The following is a 17925-nucleotide window of genomic DNA, read 5'->3' as shown; positions in this document are numbered from 1 at the left end:
TTGATTTAGTGGGGATTCTATTTAATTTTAACACCACTATTGTTGTCTTTTTGCATGTATCAGCCTCTGGAGAAACCACTATGGAGTACACTATAAGTCGTAAGTCATGTCTACTTTACTTCATAACAGAGGGACTAATTCTGGGTGGTTCTGACTGCAGCAGTGTGGGAAACAGGTTCCCCATCATGGAAAAATGTTTGAGATATCAAAAAAAGTTCCTATCCTGGCTGACATGATGAAAAGTCAAAATGTCGAAAATGTTAGCAACAAAAAGTCCAAAATTGCTGTGTAGATGTTCGGGCTCAGGTTAGAGCCTGAGCTCTGACACCCTACCCCTATCCTGGAGCCCTGGCTCCAGCCCAAATCTGAGCTATAACACAATTTTACATCTCTGCAGTCTGACTCAGTTGATGAAGGCCAGCTGTGGGTGTTGAATTACAGTGTAGCCATAGACGTCACACGCATCACATTAGCTACGGTCACTTAGAGTAAGAGGTGTGATTAAGGCAGGGCTAAAAGGTATTCCTTACATTGGCATTTTCTTGCTTTTTAAGCATTTATGTCGGCTACTTGTGGTCCTTAAGTACCACGATGTGTGTTTAATAAAGTTCTTATACAAAATATATATTCCCACCAAAAAAGTCCCCAAAACTTGGTAATTGTGGACATAGTTATTCTTATTTATTACCACCCTTGCCCTCCTCTAATTATCTCTGCTTTTTTTTACATCCGCTTGTTGCTGCTTATCTTAAATTAGACTCTCAGCAAGTTGCGGCATTGTACTGTGTGTATGTATAGTGGCTAGCCCTATAGGGCCCTCATCCTGATCTGGGGGATTCTGTATGCTACAGTAATTCTAACACTACAACTAATCATTAGGTTTAAACTAGGGTTTGAGTTTGAGGCTGAAACAGGATTCAGATCTGAAATCCCGCCTCTCAATTAGAAGGACAGCAAATATAAGGCTTTGGCCAATCAGCATTCTAGAACTTCATAAAGGTTCATGAGTTCCTGTTTTCAAAAGCAGAAATTTTTAAAGAAATGAATAAAATCGAATGCTATTTTTATTCAGTAAAACCTGCTACATTTACCTTTTCCTACCTATTCACATAGTTTCTCCAGGTATTACATCTCGGGTCAGATTTAGTTGTACTGATGGCTAATTTCAGTGCCAGTCTGGCTCCATTGTACTGTAGGAAGCATTCACCCTTATAGAAGGGTTGTGGGTGGTACCACCATTGCCCAGTGGAGGACAGCTCCAAAAACTCCTCTGTTGAAGTGCCATTTGTCAAGATTGCCAAAGTGATGTGCTGAATCCAGAGCATTCTGTAGGCACTTCAGTCACTCCTGTGCCACATAGAGCACAACCATGTGTGGTGTTTACTGCTCTCCAAGATGATCCCCAAAGGCCTGGTTGTGTATATGTTTCCTCACAGATGGGCATGGTACTGCTGATATCTTTGCGCTTTTGTTCCAGTGGAATTTGTGCAAATCCTGAAAAGAATCAGATCACAGATCACTACAGATCATAGATCAAACCACTTTATCTTGCTTCCTTTTTTAATAAGTGAAATAATTTTGTGCCTGTCACACTGCAGCTGAAGCCCATTTTGCTAAAATCAATCAGGAATTATTATAGAAGGGAACAGTTTTGCTTGACTGTTAATATTAACCTTTTTACATGAACATCTCTACCAGAAAATACAACACGGGTAGAATGTATTACGTATGGTAAATTGCATATCCTTGGCTTTTTAATAGAGGGATAAATCTTGAGCACCCCGGGCAGCTACTACCCACCATAAACACTGAAAAGGAGTAGGAAATGCTCAGGATTTGGCCGGCAGTATCTTTCTTCAATGCTTTGAAAAATGGTCAAGCCAGCTCAAAACAAAAGACTCTCTTTTGTCTTTCAAACTGCAAATGGAACTCTGAGGTACAAAAAAGTTCAGTTAATGTAAGAACAGGAATACAAATAGATTATGTCTCTGTACATTTTTGGTTTGGGTGAGTGTCAAAGATGAAATACCAAAGTACCAAATGAGAAAGAAGTTATTTATTTGCAGTATTTCCACCCCAAACAAACCAGGAAAAACTGGATTTTTTGTCCCAATGTTCAGAAATACATAGATCCAAATTGTAATCTGAGCAAATAGTTAAATGAAATTGGCTCATTGAATTCAACGGATGGTAGGGTGTTCTGGTCTGTGATTTTCTTTTGGGTTCACCTATGGAAAATAGATTCAGAATTTTAAAACAAAATTGAAATCAGCTTTGTTTTACATTCTCTCATTTTATGTTCTCCAATAGGAGATCAGTGTGGTGGCTTCCTCTCAAATCCATCTGGGTCACTTTCTAGCCCGTATTACCCTGGAAATGGTCTCATCACACAGTGTGTCTGGGAAATACAAATAGAATATAATCGCATAGTACTAGTCTTCTCTTATGTTAGGTAAGTATGAGGAATTACCAGCATCCTAGCCTTCTGAGAACACTTATTTTATTCATGTATCTAGGATCTTGGCATTGCTGGAAATTTCTAGGACAGCAACTGCCTTCAGTCCATTTTTATTGCACTCAGAGGAGATGGTATGGGCTGGTAGGCTTGTGTGGGGTGCTGTGCTGCGGGTGGTGAAGAGAGAAATATTCTCACACTCCTAGAGGCAGAAAGTTTTTTGGGCTGGAAAAGCTTAGTCCCATGCTAAAAAGTCCTTTCACAATGACATGGGCAGTGATGGATAGCAACATTAGAGTGCTGCCCTCTGCCCCTTCTTTGGACTTGGTCTCTTACTATAGTCATCCTCGAGGAGCCTGGAGTCCGTTGGCAGGCTGTGTGTAGCGCTGGGTGAGCTATTTTGGAAAACTAGCTTATTGGCTGAGAAATGCAATTTAATTTATTTTTACCTGAAACTATTTGTGAATTTGACACACATTCAAGAAATATGTTCAGGGGAAAAAAACCCTTTTTGGGCCTAGGTTCACAAGTGGATTTAGGTGCCATTCACAAAACAGTTGGAGGTGGTGGTGGCCCCAAGGTAACTTTTACCCCAGTAATTAGGGCACTCACCTGGGAAACCCAGGTTCAGTTCCCTCCTCTGCCTGATGTGCCGCAGGAATTTGAACTTAGGTCTTCCACCTTCAAGAAGAGTTTTCTAACCATGTAGCTAACCTTTGAATAAAAAAGGGGCGGGGGGCATCACCTGTTCCTCTTTTCTGAATGTATCCCTTCATTTCCTCTGCTTGTATTTTAAAAGAAAGTTTAAAATGCTCAGAAACTAAACATTTTGTTTGCCCTGAAACAAACTTTTTGTTGACTTTTCTGATTTGCTGCAATTATTCAGAATTTATGGTTTCAGTTAGAGTTGAACCAATTTTTTCCCGATATTTCTGTTTGGCCAGAACTGTCACAAACTTAAACATTAGTTATTCATCCAGCTCTAGTTGTGTGGTCAAATGTCGAGCGGTGAGTGAGACTCTTCATGCATTCAAAGGCTCCCAAAGGTCCTCAGTTACTGAACATTGGATTCAGTGGAGAACAAAGAAGAATTAGAGTCCGAATGCAATGTGTAGTAGTTGGAGCAGATAGGCTGCTTCTCCTCCTCCTCAAAGAGGACAGGAAGAGCAGTAGATCCATTGAAGGGCAGAGAGGCTCCCGTGCCTACATTTTAGCAAATAAGTCACTTTTCATGAGGCTGCCTTTTGTGGGATTGAGGTGGAAGAATTAATTTCTAGATCAAATAAATCTCTTTGTATGGTGGTATGTGAGAGATTGGGGACAGAATTCCTAGATTTTTGGAATACAAGGATCTGTGCAATCCCTCACCGGGCATCATTGAAAGGACTAATGAATGACACAGAGATATAAAATAATGTGACTATATTACCCAGTTTATAAAATATATGTTGTTAACTTACTCCCACAGTTTGAACTGCTTTCAGGAATTTATTGAAATCTATGATGGACCCATGTATGCATCACCCTTACTTGGGAAAATCTGTAATGGGTCAAATCTGAGCTATGTATCATCTTCAAACACACTGACAGTTCTATTACACAGAGACTCCTATAACTCAGGATATGGGTTTTCTGCTTATTATTACTCTATGTTCCCAGGTAAGACTAAGATTTACATGTTTACTATTAATCTATTAATTTGAATATACCCAAAGTCCAGATTTTTACATATTTTTGGATGTCTGTGATTAAAGCTTGATTATTTTTATTTAATAACCATTATCTTTGATCTGCATTTTATTGGTGGTTAACATTTTGTGTTAATTTGAGACCACAGTCCTTGGATTTGTCTAATAAAAAGGATACATTTTGGTAAAAATCCTTGTTAAGACAGCTGCTATTGGTCATCCGCCAAGTGTTTCTCAGGAGCTAGGATTGGCTGGAAACAACCCATAGAAAAATGAGCCAGGGAAAGAATCCTCTCCCCATCCTGACACTATTGCTTCAGTTCGCTTTGCTACTAGGCAAGTCTGTTAAGATTAAGGACACTTAGAAAACCTTGGATAGAATTAAATTGCAATATATGCATTTTATATTAATTGTTTGTATTTTATACTCACATCCTTTTTTAAAAAGGCTAAACAAATCTATCCTGGTGAATTTGATAGAAAAATATTGAATTCAACAGCAGGAATATAAGAGGGTGAGAAAAACCTACAGGAAGAATTGCATTCTCTACTAAATTCTGTATGTTTTCAGAATCATTTCTGAAGACTCAGTTACATTTCTATAGATAAATAAGGGGTGTTCATGCCTATCAAAGGCTGTGGTGACTTATATGTAGGCCCAAAGTTGAGGAGTAAATCCACTAAACAGGGACACCATTACTTTCCTATTCAATTCTAGCTCCACTTTCTAGCTGTGTCAGAACCTATCTTCCTCCAGTGTGATCTTGTTAGTTTGATTTCCATAAAGTTAGGACTGCTGTCCATTTTTCTCAGAAAGGATTGATTTTTTTCCTCACTGGCTTGACTTCAAAGCCATACTTGTTTGTATAATGCTGTAGTGCAGAAATTTCATAAAATGTTCTTAAGGACTGTATAGATTATTGCTAATGCTGAAGTTTGTATCAAATTTTACTGTTTACTTTTTACATTTAAGAGTCTTCTACAGCTGCACTGATGACACCAGGTGAAACATTTTTCCTTTCACAATGTAAAAACTATGTATTATTGTAACTATGCAATGCTGTTGGTACTTCTGGGATTTCATGGTTATATCTTTGTTCATACTCTTTTTCTTTTTTAAATTTAGGGCAGCATTTAATTTTTCCCAAGGGATTTATCTCCTCCCTATCATTATTTGCCTTTGAATTTGTGTGCATAAAAAGGAGGCTATAGCCCTGTAAATCCATACCATATTTCCTTTCCCCTATGAGCGCAAGAGAGAATCTTAAATCAATTAATTGTTTCGAACTTCCTGCCATTTCTCTTGGATCATCAAGCACTGTCTCTATAGAGGAAATGATTGTCCACCCACCCTTTCACTTGGCCTCAGGAGCAGTCTTGGGAACAAAGATGAAATTTTTGGATGAGAAAGAGGTGGAGAGGAAATGCTATGTTATTGTACTTCCATGGACATCGCATTCTGAGAGTGAGATTCCTTTATACGTGATTGGAATCTGGCTTGGAACCACATCTGTATTTGGTTTGCAATCATAGTAAGACCCGCAAGGGTTGTCTTCCGAAAACATGGTTGTTCATGATTTGTTTTGGTAAGATTTTGTTTCATTTTTGAAATCACAGATGGAAATTCTCACATTTTCACTCAGACTCAAGGAAAGAGCCTATATTACACCAAAATATTAGTGTGTATTAACTAAAGAGAGAGGCAAAGGAAGGGGTGGGGGGTGTTTTGTATCTGGATTCCAATTAGCTTTGGTTTGGTGATCGTACTCATGAACTATGCTAAGAGAGTAGTTTACAGTTTTATTTAACAAAGATGGTTGCTAATTTTGCTTCTTTTTGTTTTGTAGATGCAGCTCTTCCAAGTACTTCACCAACCACTATAAACTGTAAGTCAGGTGTTATACTGGTTTTACTGTTTTTTTCCTGAAGTCTGTGTTAAGCATCCAAACTTTAACTGTGTCTCAGAATCTTTTGAGCAGCCACAGGTTGTATACCGCATCACTCCAACACACTTAGCTCTGCTAGGGAGACTCCTAGATGAGATCTTCCTTTTCTTTACATGACTACTCTACTTGCATGTTTACATCTACTGTGGCATTCCAATCCCTCTGTATTAGGCTCCAGGTTGCCTACACTGTGTTAATTATCACAAGCTCTGGAGGCTGATGTGCCTCAGGCTGAGCTGTGAGCCCAAGCGCATTAAATGCAAAATGGAATCATCTGGGGCCCAGCTGAGAGACAAAGGGACTCTACAAGAGGTGTATAAAGGTGTAAGGGAAACCAGTAGAGGAAATGACAGCAGTGTAGAGTGGATTTCTGTATGTGAAGGTTTAAGGAGGGAGCTAGAGGTCCGTGAGGAAGGAGCCATGAACACATTTGGTGTCATCTTAGTAAAGAGAAGCACAGCCTGATTAGGTAGATTCTCTTAAACCAAACTTTCCTGAACCTTCTTGTGCATTTACCTCTTATTGACCTTGTGTATATACCTTTTTGCAGTATAAGCATGCAACCCTTAGTTGAAATGTGCTCTGAGAGATTTAAATTATTGATGGGCAAACTTGCTTGTACAAAGTGCATTTTCATTTATGTGGAGGTGCTGTGCATAATGAGATTTATTTTATGTATTCCTGTGATCATGCAGAAACTGATGTTGAGGAGTGCAGAATTAATGTATGGTCTGGAACCTTAACCCTCATTTGGGGGATGTGGTGCATCTTGTGCCGGGCCAAGCTGCAAGCAAACTGGCCTGAAGGGGACAGCTAGGGATTTCCCTGGCCCAGTAACACCTGGCTAGCACAAAACCACCATAATGCTCTAACCACTCACTCATGGCTCTGGTGTAGAGGGTGTGATGGGAGAGACTAGAAGAGGCAAGGCCAGAGTGCACTGTGCTCTGGCAATCCTCACCCACATAATGGCTCCTAGGGGTTATTACAAGCCGGTGGAAATTTAAGCGGCCCTTAGGCTTCTGCGACATGTGCCAAGGCATGTATGGCTACCTCTTCTCTTCCCCCGGCAGCTGCATTGAGGCATCTTCTGGATAAACAGATTAAATGTCTTCACCAGACATAAAACCAAAAGGAATTCTAAAATATACTGTTTTTTGTTCCTCTTAGCAATAAATGGCTCATGTGGTGGCTACCTTTCCACAGCTTCTGGATCATTCTCCAGTCCATTCTTCCCTGGAAACTATCCAGTGAATGTACAATGTGTCTGGAGAATAGAAGTCAAGAACAATTATTATATCAGACTCATCTTTAAGCATCTTGAGTAAGTAAAATAGTAGGTATTGAACTGCAGTTTAACCTTCGGAGGATTTGATATAAAGTGATGACTTCCACTTTCCATATTTGTTTGGCCTTTTTTTTTTTTTTTTTTAAGATTTTGTTCTTGCATAAAAGAGCCTCATAATCTTACTGACCTCTTTAAACTATTTGATTTTGAGTTTTGAAAGATGTTCCATTGCTTATGTTTCTTATGAATTTTATTTTATTTCATTATTAAAGTCTCCGATCAACCAAATACAGTAGAAGGTCTGATCTGGCAAGCTAGTAGCTGACCAATTTACTACCACGCAAGAGTCTCATTTGGTCCTTTTGCTTCTTCGATAGCTGGCACTGGAAATGCTCCTGAGGCAGCCTACCTCTCTCTGGATCCTATCAAGCAAAGCATTTAAGCACATCGTATTCTATGGGACTACTCTGGTGCTTAAAATTAAACACATGCTTAAGTACCTTGACAGTTCTGGGCCTCTGTAGGCAAGCCATATGTCTCATTTCTGGAGCAGCACTGAACGGGAACTGTTAGCCAACTTTCCTTGACTGGAAGAACCTTTGTTTGGCATGAACACTTTATGGTGAAGGAAGTCAGGCTAAAGCAAGTGGGGAGATCTTTAGAGTCATCAAACGGTTGGAATAGCTCAAAAGGCAGGGGGAAACATAGTTTTGTTTTTCTTTAAAAACAGAAGAAGAAAAATCTGTTTTAATGTTAGCCAAGCACAGATTCAATGTTTTTACTATCTTTAACTCAGCTCATATGCTGTGTTCATTGTACAGTCCTACAAGTTGTACGGGTATTTTTGGAAGAATAAATAAATGTTAGCTACTGTAGCATTGATGTGACATGGTTTTGTGGTTGAATCCAAACTTGATCTATGTGAGAGAAAGAGTTTTCGTTCAGAAAACGCCAGCCGTATAAAACAAGGCAATAATTTGTGAATAAGCTTGATTGTCTACTGCTTGATATTTATAGTCCCTGTTCTGTAAATGAGTCTTCAGACTCTGTAGCTGTCAGTCCAACACCTTCCACAAACAATGCAATCGCATTTAAAAATGCATTTTTAAAAGGAAAAAGAATATATACACACACCTTTGACTTATGTCAAATGTTCCTCTCCAGATCTCACTGTTTGTCTCCATTGCATATCACTCTGTGCAGAACCTGTGCGGAATATGCAACAGAGATCTAAATGGCAGTTCTGAGAGGAGAATTTTTCCATAGATTTGCATTAGTTCACCAAATCATTTGCTAGCCCAATAGTGTTCACACTATTATATTAGTTTAGTGCTAGGTTCCCTCTGAAGTCAACGGGAGTCAGTTTGTTCCAACCGCATTTCATTCGTTTTGAAAACTGTTATTTTCTAACTCTGATATTACTTTAGAGTAACACATAACTTTATCTCCACAGGCTAGAAGTTTCATATAATTGTGCTTATGACTTTGTTGAAGTCTATGATGGTCCTCTGAATACATCTTCTCTACTTGGGAGGATTTGTGATGGTTCAAATTACACATTTACATCATCTTCAGATACCATGACTGTTCTGATTTCAAGTGACTTTAGTTATACAAGAAGTGGATTCAGTGCTTACTATGATTCGTTCCCAGAAAAGAACAATGATACAGGGAAGCTTGCCTTAAATGTAGCAATGTGCCCATTAGTAAGGTAACAATAAGGGCCTAATCAAGCCAGGGAAGTCAATGGAAAGACTCCCATTCATTTAGTGGACATTAGATCAGGCTAAATTTGATATCTTGCAGTGTTGTAGCTATGTTGGTTCCAGGATATTAGAGAGACATGGTGGGTAAAGTAATATCTTTTATTGGACCAATTTCTGCTGGTGAAAGACAAGGTTCGGAGCTTACCCAGAGGTTTTAAGTCAGGAACCAGTCAATTTTTAATTATAGTAATGTTTGGATACATATATAAAATTAATATTAACCCTTCCTTCTGTCTCATCATTTAGCACTGTCATGTTCTGGACAGTATATGCGTGCAGTCATTAACAGAACCTATCTGCAGTCATTGGGCTATAATGCTTGGGATGTTTATCTGAACGACTCATCCTGTGGGCCACAACAGATCACGGAAAACTATGTTATATTCAACATACCTTTTACTGGATGTGGTACAATAAGACAGGTGAGAAATTTACTTTTTATTCATGTGTCACTTTTGCATGTGAACACACCTTTAGTTGAACAAAGCAATTTAAATTATTTTTGGGAAAAAATGATCAGTCAAACCATTTGCTTTAAAAGATACAGAAATGTTTGTTTAAAAGTGCCCATCCTATGTTCGAAGTGATTAGTTTGTTTGTTGTGCATGAGTTTGTCTAACCACCTTACTGACAATTAGGAGCCCTGACTTTAAAAAAGAAAATCCTGAGGGGAAAATACAATAAACACAGAACCCTGTCACTTCATATTTATCAGGATGACTCAAGGTGTTGGTAGTACGAATGGCTGAAGAGCCTTTGACCTCTTGGTCACATTTGTGAATGTTGCCCAGGTCAGTGGTATCTGGAAAAACTCCATGTGTTAGGTCACATGAGGTGTGCCCTCAGCTACCCGGTGCATTGCCCGGTCCTTTTGCATGGTCTCGTATTCGTGCTATACATACAATGTGTATCTTTAGATTCACCCCACTGCAGAACACAGTATAAGCATGTGTCAGGAAAAGTCTTCCATCCAACTTTCTCTACCTCACCAGCTCACTCTCTGAGCTCCCCACTTCCTGTTCCTGCCAATTATGTATCATCTCTTACTGAGCTAATTACCCAAATAGCCCAATCATTGCGCCCAAGTGTCAATCTCCACCATAATATGTAAATTGCCTCCAATTAAGCCTATAATTCTTCTTTGTTAGGCAATTCGCTACAAGACCATCATGCTACAGCTAGGGCTATGTCTATACTACGCACCTTTTAGCGACACATCTGTGCCGCTACAACCATGCCACTAAAAGGTGCTCAGTGTAGCTGCTCTTTATCGACAGGAAAGAGAGCTCTCCTGCCAACAAAATAAATCCACCCCCAACAAGAGGCAGTAACGTTGTCGGCAGGAGAGCTCTCCTGCCGACAAAGCACTGTCCACACTGACCCTTTTTGTCGGTAAAACTTTTGTCATTCGGGGGAGTGGGGGTGGATTCTCATATCCCTGAATGACAAAAGTTTTACCAAAGAAAGTGCAGTGTAGATAAAGCCTAGCACTCTGTCACAGGTAGACGGTGGACAAAATCCCCTTGAATTTTAGGGGAGAGGGTAATATTTGAATCCCTAAACCCTACCTCTTTCTTTTACAAGTCCTGGGGAAGATGTACAATCAGAAGGGACTGATTCTTTGGTTCTGTTTCAGATGTGGCCAAAATCTGTCAAGAGCAGCCAAAAGGGAAGAAATCTACCTCTTATCCCTGAAAGCGGCCCTTCTGTGCCAGGGCTGAGACTCACTGTAGAGATTGGGGGAAATCAGCTATCATTCTGTGGATAAACAGAGTAGCTTAAACTCAAGGACTTTCAGTTGGTATCTTTCACGAGCAAGAAATTCATTCTAAAATCAAAAAATGTAAAGAACACTTTGATTAAATATGTACATCCTGGCCATGGACCACTAAGGTGTGCAAATGTAATTCATCATGTACGTAGTTTACAAACTATTGCAGAAGGAGCATTAATTGAGCAGCAGGTGCTAATACAGAAATTGAGCAAACCGAATAGTACAATGTTTCTTTTCTTATGTCATTTTGATAAAACACCTACATTAATTAACCATCGGAAGTGTACACTGAGTACCTAGAATACTATTATATAAAAACTGATAGTGGCCTGAACAAAATCCCTGTAATTTGGGTACTGAAGATAAATCCAAACTTTGTCAATAGGCCCTGTCTTTATAATGGACTGAACAAAACCCCTATATCTGAGCTACCATAGACTTTGGGATGTCTGAAATCCTGATCCAGAATTGACTTTCACAGCATGAACTGATCTCTAATAAAATAAATAGATAAAAAAACAAAGTCCAATGAATTTATAAAAGTGCCTTCAGAGAACAGGTTTTATGCTAGCTCTAGGAGCCCTGCTACATCTTGTCTTAAAAGTGAATTTATGGCTGTTGCTCTTCAGTTTAGTGACAAACTAGATGTGTTCCAGAGCACTTGTATAGCCTTGAAAGGCAGTCACTTGTTAAACCCTGCTGGTGAGGGTTAGGGTGATTACCAACAGCGTTATGCCAAACCACAAAATACATATTAATCAAAAATGTGCAAACTCCCCATTCTCCTGGAATATAGGAGGAATTGGGCAAGAGAGAAGCAGTGCTGTTTTGACAAGAGATTCCAATCAGTGGACTAAGGTGTGCATTTTACTAGGGACTAATTTTTGCAGTGGGCTGTTTATGTCAGAACTAAATTAAAGGTGCAACATCAATTTGAAAATCCTGTTGGAAAATTTTATACCTAATACGTTACAAGTGATACCTGAGATTATGCAAAAGGGGTGGGGGGGAATACATCTATTTTTTCAGCTTGTTTGCTTTCTGCATTGGGCAGAATTTTGTGAATAATCAATGTTCCGTGACATAGTTGATCAGTTTCACCTTTTCTGAAAAGACCATAAACATCAACAGAAAAGCAGAAAAACTCTTCTAATATTTTTAAGTAGTTAGAACCAAACGCAAAAACCAACCCCCTCGCCGCTGCCCCAACATACTATTTAAACAGTGTTCTTTGGAAAATTAGATATTTTTTTTAAAATTAGCTAGTTTTTTAAAGTCTCAAGTTGACAGTGTCTTTTTACATAATCAACTATTCCAACTGCAATATTTTGATAAAATACATTTGTGAACCACATTTTATTCTCTCATATTTTCACAGGTGAAAAATAACACTATCACATATTCCAATGTAATCAGAACATCTCCTTCTGATTATATTATCACAAGGAAAAACAACTTTCAGTTTCATGTTACCTGCAAAATGAACCAGGACACAATGGTAGAAATAATGTATGTTGCCAAAGGTGATATTGACATAAGTGAAACCCAGCATGGCAGATATGACGTGAATATTTCATTTTATGAATCATCAAATTTCTCAAATCCAGTTTACAATTCCCCATACTATGTTGACCTAAACCAGGATTTATTCCTTCAAGCCACTCTCTACAGTTCCGATTCAAACCTGGTGATGTTTACAGACACGTGCATGGCATCTCCATATTCTGATGACTTCACAAACCTGACTTATGTTTTAATCAGGAATGGGTAAGGACTTTTAGTTATAAAGAAGTTATACCTAAAGTTATACATGTATCTTTCTTTCTGCTTTTATTGCTTGCATTGCAGCAGTAAAGCAGACACATTTACTCTGATTCCTCAGTGTTTGTTAGTAGAGCAATTCTGATTTATTTTGTTTTTGTTTTTTCATTACAGATGTATAAGAGATTCCACCTACAGCTCATACTATTCACCAGTGGGATACATTGTTCGTTTCAAATTCAATGCCTTCAAGTTTCTCAACAGACATGCTGCCATTTACTTGCAGTGCAAGATAGTTGTATGCAGTTCATATGATTATTATTCTCGGTGCTATCAGGGATGTTTAGCGAGGCGCAAAAGGGATACAAGTCCTTACCAGGAAAAAATAGATGTTGTTGTGGGTCCAGTCCAGCGTAAAAAAGAAACTAATGAGGACAGAAAATCTGGTAATTTATTTTATGGCCTTTTCTCTTGCTGTATCTAAGTATAATTTTACATAAATGTGATACTTAAAGGATATTGTATGTCATATTCGTTGCCTGATTTTGGGGGAGGGATAGCTCAGTGGTTTAAGCATTGGCCTGCTAAATCCAGGGATTGTAAATTCAATCCCTGAGGGGGCCATTTAGGGATCGGGGGCAAAAATTGGGTATTTGGTCCTGCTTAGAGCAGGGGGTTGGACTAGATGACCTCCTGAGGTCCCTTCCAACCCTGATATTCTATGAAATCATGAATTCTAAACAGGAGTGTGCTAAGGGACAAACCTTTTTTCCTTGTGAACGCAATTTAATGGCAACAAGGAATTAATTATAAAAGTATCCAGAAATTTGTCAAGCATCAGTTATTCCCACAGAAAAAATCTCCACCCTATTGTCAATTTATGTCATAAAATGATTACACACTGATAACCTGCTTTCCTTTATAACGCCTTCTCTAAACAAATCTGTAATCTTTACTTTTTCCTTCTTCAAATCCCTCTTCAAGACCCACTTCTGCTTTGATGGTTAAAAAATCCCAGCCAACTAGTGTTCGCTGGCCTTGCTAATATTTATTGATAAATTTACATTCAAATTATTTAGAAACATCATCTTAGCTCACCTACTTAACTGCAGTTTGTATTGCTTTCACCCTGGTCTCTCACTCTCTCCTTTTCTTCTGTTTGTTATTCGTTACATTTTGTTTCACATTAGATTATTAGCTTTTGGGTCAGAGGCCTTATCTTCCTAGTGTTTGCATAGTGCATAGCATAATGAGAACCCAGTCCTAAATGGAGCTGTAATGCAACTAATAATGGATATCATCATCATTATAAACGTTAATGGACTTGTTTACAGACATAATCATGATTACAGAAAATAATGGTGTACTGGTCTTTTACTGTAGGATAAGAGCGAATGCTTGATCAAAATATTGACTTACGGGGAAACAAATGTCTCAGAATTGGTAACAAGGCATTTCATTTCACTTTCACAGATGCTAGTTCAAATTTACTCTGAACTTCTAGCTCCTGAAAGCTGTTACCATTTGATTGCTGGTCAAAGGGCTGTGTAAAATAAATTGGTGGCCACAGGTCTGGATAATTACATTACAAACACCATCAACAATTGGAACTTTTGTGATAGTCTCAGAGACCTCATGATGCTAATGCGCACAGACTTAGCTATCCTCCTACCCCTGCAGCTGGTTGATGGTCTTCCAGGTCATGGTTGAGACACACTGACAAAGCAGTGTGAGATATTGGCATTGCTGCTGTTCTGTGTTGCACCTGAGCAAAAGATGTTAAACTCCAGACTTCTCTATTAGTCATTTTTAACATAGGCTGCATTTGCTTGTGCTATTTTACTTTAACAGACATTAAACAATTTGCTCTTGCTTTCAAAATTAAATTTATCAGTATGGCACTTTTCGTCAGACTATTATGATTCTAAATGGCAATGAACTCTTTACCTTTAAATCTTAATGGTGTCCTTTATGCTCTATCGCTCTGGCAACGCCTATGTATTTATGTACTGGCAAAAGATTAAGTCCGATAAACTCTCTCTGTTATTTACAGACCCACACAAGAGAGAGTTTCTGGAAAAAGATGACATACACAGCCCATCTGTTGTTGCCATTTTGCTCTTGGCAGGAGTTGTTTTGGTTCTCACTGGGGCCCTTTTGAGAAGTAAACTGAGAAGGAAAACTGAGTATCAGGTACTGTGAGAGAATACCACAAAGTATCACTTGAAGTGGCTCAGCCTCATTCTTTCATGAATGTATTCAATATCGAACATTTGCACAATGATTTAATAGGTAACATAATAAATTAAAAAAGGAAAGTACTTGGCTTTCAAAGGTCAACAATAAATGTACAGAACATGCTCTAATATGCAAAGATGTGTTCCACTAAACCTGATTTGGATGCACTTTAAATGAAGAGTCTCAAATAGGGCTTGAGGAAAATAAATCTTTAGTTTTGTGTGTGCAGACAAAAGTGAACATGCACCAATTTTACCTGCAATATCTTGCCTTCGTACACACAAATGGACATTGATATGTTCAAAGTGGGTGACTGTGCAGGCAGTAGATGGGTACACGATTATTTGATTCTTGTAGAATTTGGTGATTTCCTACCACGTTTACTGCATTGTATTTTGGCTACGGTCATCAGTCGGGATATGTTTGGGAAAGTTTTGACTAGGTCCGTTGGAGAGAAAAGACAGCTGTGAAACTCCGATCTGGACATTGGGGGTACTGAGTTCTGTGGATTCAGGTTGGGGCCACCTTTGCATTTAACTAGCACAAATAAGTGTATTTCTCTGGAAGTAACATGAAAATTCCTGCTCTTGTTAATTTAGTAAATAGTTAATTATTAAAGTTATGCATCTTGAAATCCAACACTTGTTTAGCATAGGGAGTATATTAAGTTTTTATTATACCTAATTAAATTTATTATACCAAAATAATCAATCAGTATAAACAGTTTAAAATATAATAAATGTACTTAGGAAGTAATTACAAATGAAAGTTGATATGAGTGTATTTTGTTTCTGATTAAGATGCAAAACCGACATCAAATAAAATGCTAAAACTCTGTCAATGAACTGCATATTTATTTTTTACCCTAGATAGGGAAAGCATGGCATTAGATATGATTGCATCTGATTTCTTTTTAGGCTAAATCTGCACTCCACACCTAAGCCATCCACACACAAATCAGTCTGACTCAGGTCCGTGAGCAATCAAGCCCTGGATCCTAGGACCCTGCTAGGGGGATGGGAGAGAGCCTGAGTCCCATTTTGACTCTGGTCCAAGCCCTGTCATTTTGCAGAGTGGACTCATGTCAAAAGGTCTGCGTAGTCCAGTATGGATGCATTGGCACTGCTGTGAGACCTGAGTCCATCAACTGTAAACCTAGGTTTATGTTGCAGTATGGATGCTCAAGCTCTGGCTTAGACATGTGTAGACATGTATGTACATTTTATTACTGTGAATTTATAGCTACTTTTCTACCACTAATCCCCATCTAGGTGCAATAATCTAGAATCTAATAAATGTCAAAAAAAAAAAAAAGGTAAAACGTTCAAGTTATAGATCTGCTTTGAGTAGAGGAAAACCACTCCCACAAGGGCACTATTCTCTCTTGCCTCTACATCCAGCTATGGTCTGACATTTTTATTGCTCATGTGTCTAATTTAGGCCCTGATTTCTATAGGGTTACTCTTGTATGTAAACATTTGCAAAAAGAGCCTAAATTGTAGAGTCCTCTGATCTGGGGCCTTGTAAGCTTATATGCCTGTAAAGCACAATCCGCAATAACAAATGACTAATTCCTGCAGCCTTTACTTGAAGACTCTTCAGATCAGTTTTTCATGCAGAATATGCCCCAACAGTTTAAATAAAGACTTAATTGATGCTTATTATGAAAAATCCTACTCTCCAACTTCCCACAGTATGAACTTTCAGATGGGCCGAACATAGTGGGTAGGCAGCATGAGCACCCCTAGGGACAAAACATCTTGAATTCCAGTTACTGTATAAGGTAGGCAACCTCTCCAATTTAAAAAAGAAAGAACTGTGACATAGCAAAGAAAGCACTTCAGGATATCTGCTCATTGTGATTAAAATCCATGTTAAAGTCTACTCTAGATTTGACACAAGTGAAGCAAGTTCAGAAATCTAACTTCTGATACATGTGCGAATCTCCTGCGGATGTTAATTTGAGCTATGTGTGCACACTGAAGAAAGAATGCCCCCCTAAGCGTAGGCGGATCAGGAAATTACATGGTACAATACACATGTTAAGATAACTAACAAAATGAAGTTACTGTACAACATACCTTTTGTCAAGAAGGTTTCTCACTGTAAAAAATAATAATAGGTCTACTGAAACAGTTCCTCCTTACTGATTTCTTGCAGGCAATGAAAGATCAAATTCCATAGCACACCCCTAAGTAATTATAAACCTGTAAACTCTGCAGAACATTTACTAAGGTTGACTAGACAGCCAGTCAAATTGAGTACCAAGCTGATCTTGGTACTAATTTCAGATCTGATCCTTCAGTCCTTAATATCATTGGAAGTTTTGCTGGTTAGGATAGCAAGAGCAAGCCCTTCAATTATTAAACTCTTTCATACAATGAAACTAGTTTGTCATACTGGTGCTATGTTTACAATCCAAGAAATAGATTCTCTGAGTTTTAGATATCTTTCCTTCTGTTTCTGTTTATTCGTATGTTGTGAACAGTAGAAATAACTTGCATATGGGTTTGAGTTTAAATATCAACATTCACATGAACTGAATTGACAATATTGTGTCAAGCTACAGGAACTATTAATTTTAAGTTTTAGATTCTGGTGCGAGGGAATAATTATAACATCCCAGAGACATTGTTCATTTTTTAGAGTTTTTATTTATATTTTTGATAGCTTAATTCCTGTCTTGTATAAGGGCTTCACTAATGTATTCTGGAGATTGACTATATATAGCAGAGGCGGAGGTAATTACATACAACCCCACTGGCTTCATTCAATGTGTGGTTATGGCCTAGTGCTTTCAGGTATGGTAGTGTTTACACTAGGCTACTGTACTCATTTTACATTTATTCTTGGGTCTAAGAATTTTTTCATCAGCTAGTTATAAACTAGGTTAACATTAAAAAATTAACAAAGGTGCCAACCCATAATATTTTTCCTTCGTTTTTTCAAAGAAATGAAACTGTCACTGATTAAAGGAATGAACCGATGGGAATGTCGTGTTAGCAGGGC

At 38.3% G+C, this 17925-nt stretch overlaps 2 protein-coding genes across 2 annotated transcripts in view; both read left to right on the top strand.

The window, feature by feature from the left end:
• DMBT1 (deleted in malignant brain tumors 1) overlaps window positions 1-17925 on the top strand; it is a 135379-nt gene that overhangs the window by 34789 nt on the left and 82665 nt on the right. The gene's annotated exons all lie outside the window — the stretch shown is intronic.
• LOC144267411 (scavenger receptor cysteine-rich domain-containing protein DMBT1-like) lies at window positions 81-14880 on the top strand. Its single transcript, XM_077821366.1, has 10 exons — window positions 81-99; window positions 2311-2452; window positions 3924-4114; window positions 5991-6029; window positions 7260-7413; window positions 8831-8976; window positions 9390-9565; window positions 12296-12684; window positions 12853-13124; window positions 14732-14880. The coding sequence occupies exons 1-10, from the start codon at window positions 81-83 to the stop codon at window positions 14878-14880; spliced, it is 1677 nt and encodes a 558-aa protein (XP_077677492.1).

The sequence above is a fragment of the Eretmochelys imbricata genome, chromosome 7 (genome assembly GCF_965152235.1).
Source record: "Eretmochelys imbricata isolate rEreImb1 chromosome 7, rEreImb1.hap1, whole genome shotgun sequence".
Lineage (NCBI taxonomy): Eukaryota > Metazoa > Chordata > Testudines > Cheloniidae > Eretmochelys > Eretmochelys imbricata.
The sequence above is the reverse complement of the archived record's forward strand: the minus strand, read 5'-3'. Positions and strand labels throughout refer to the sequence as shown.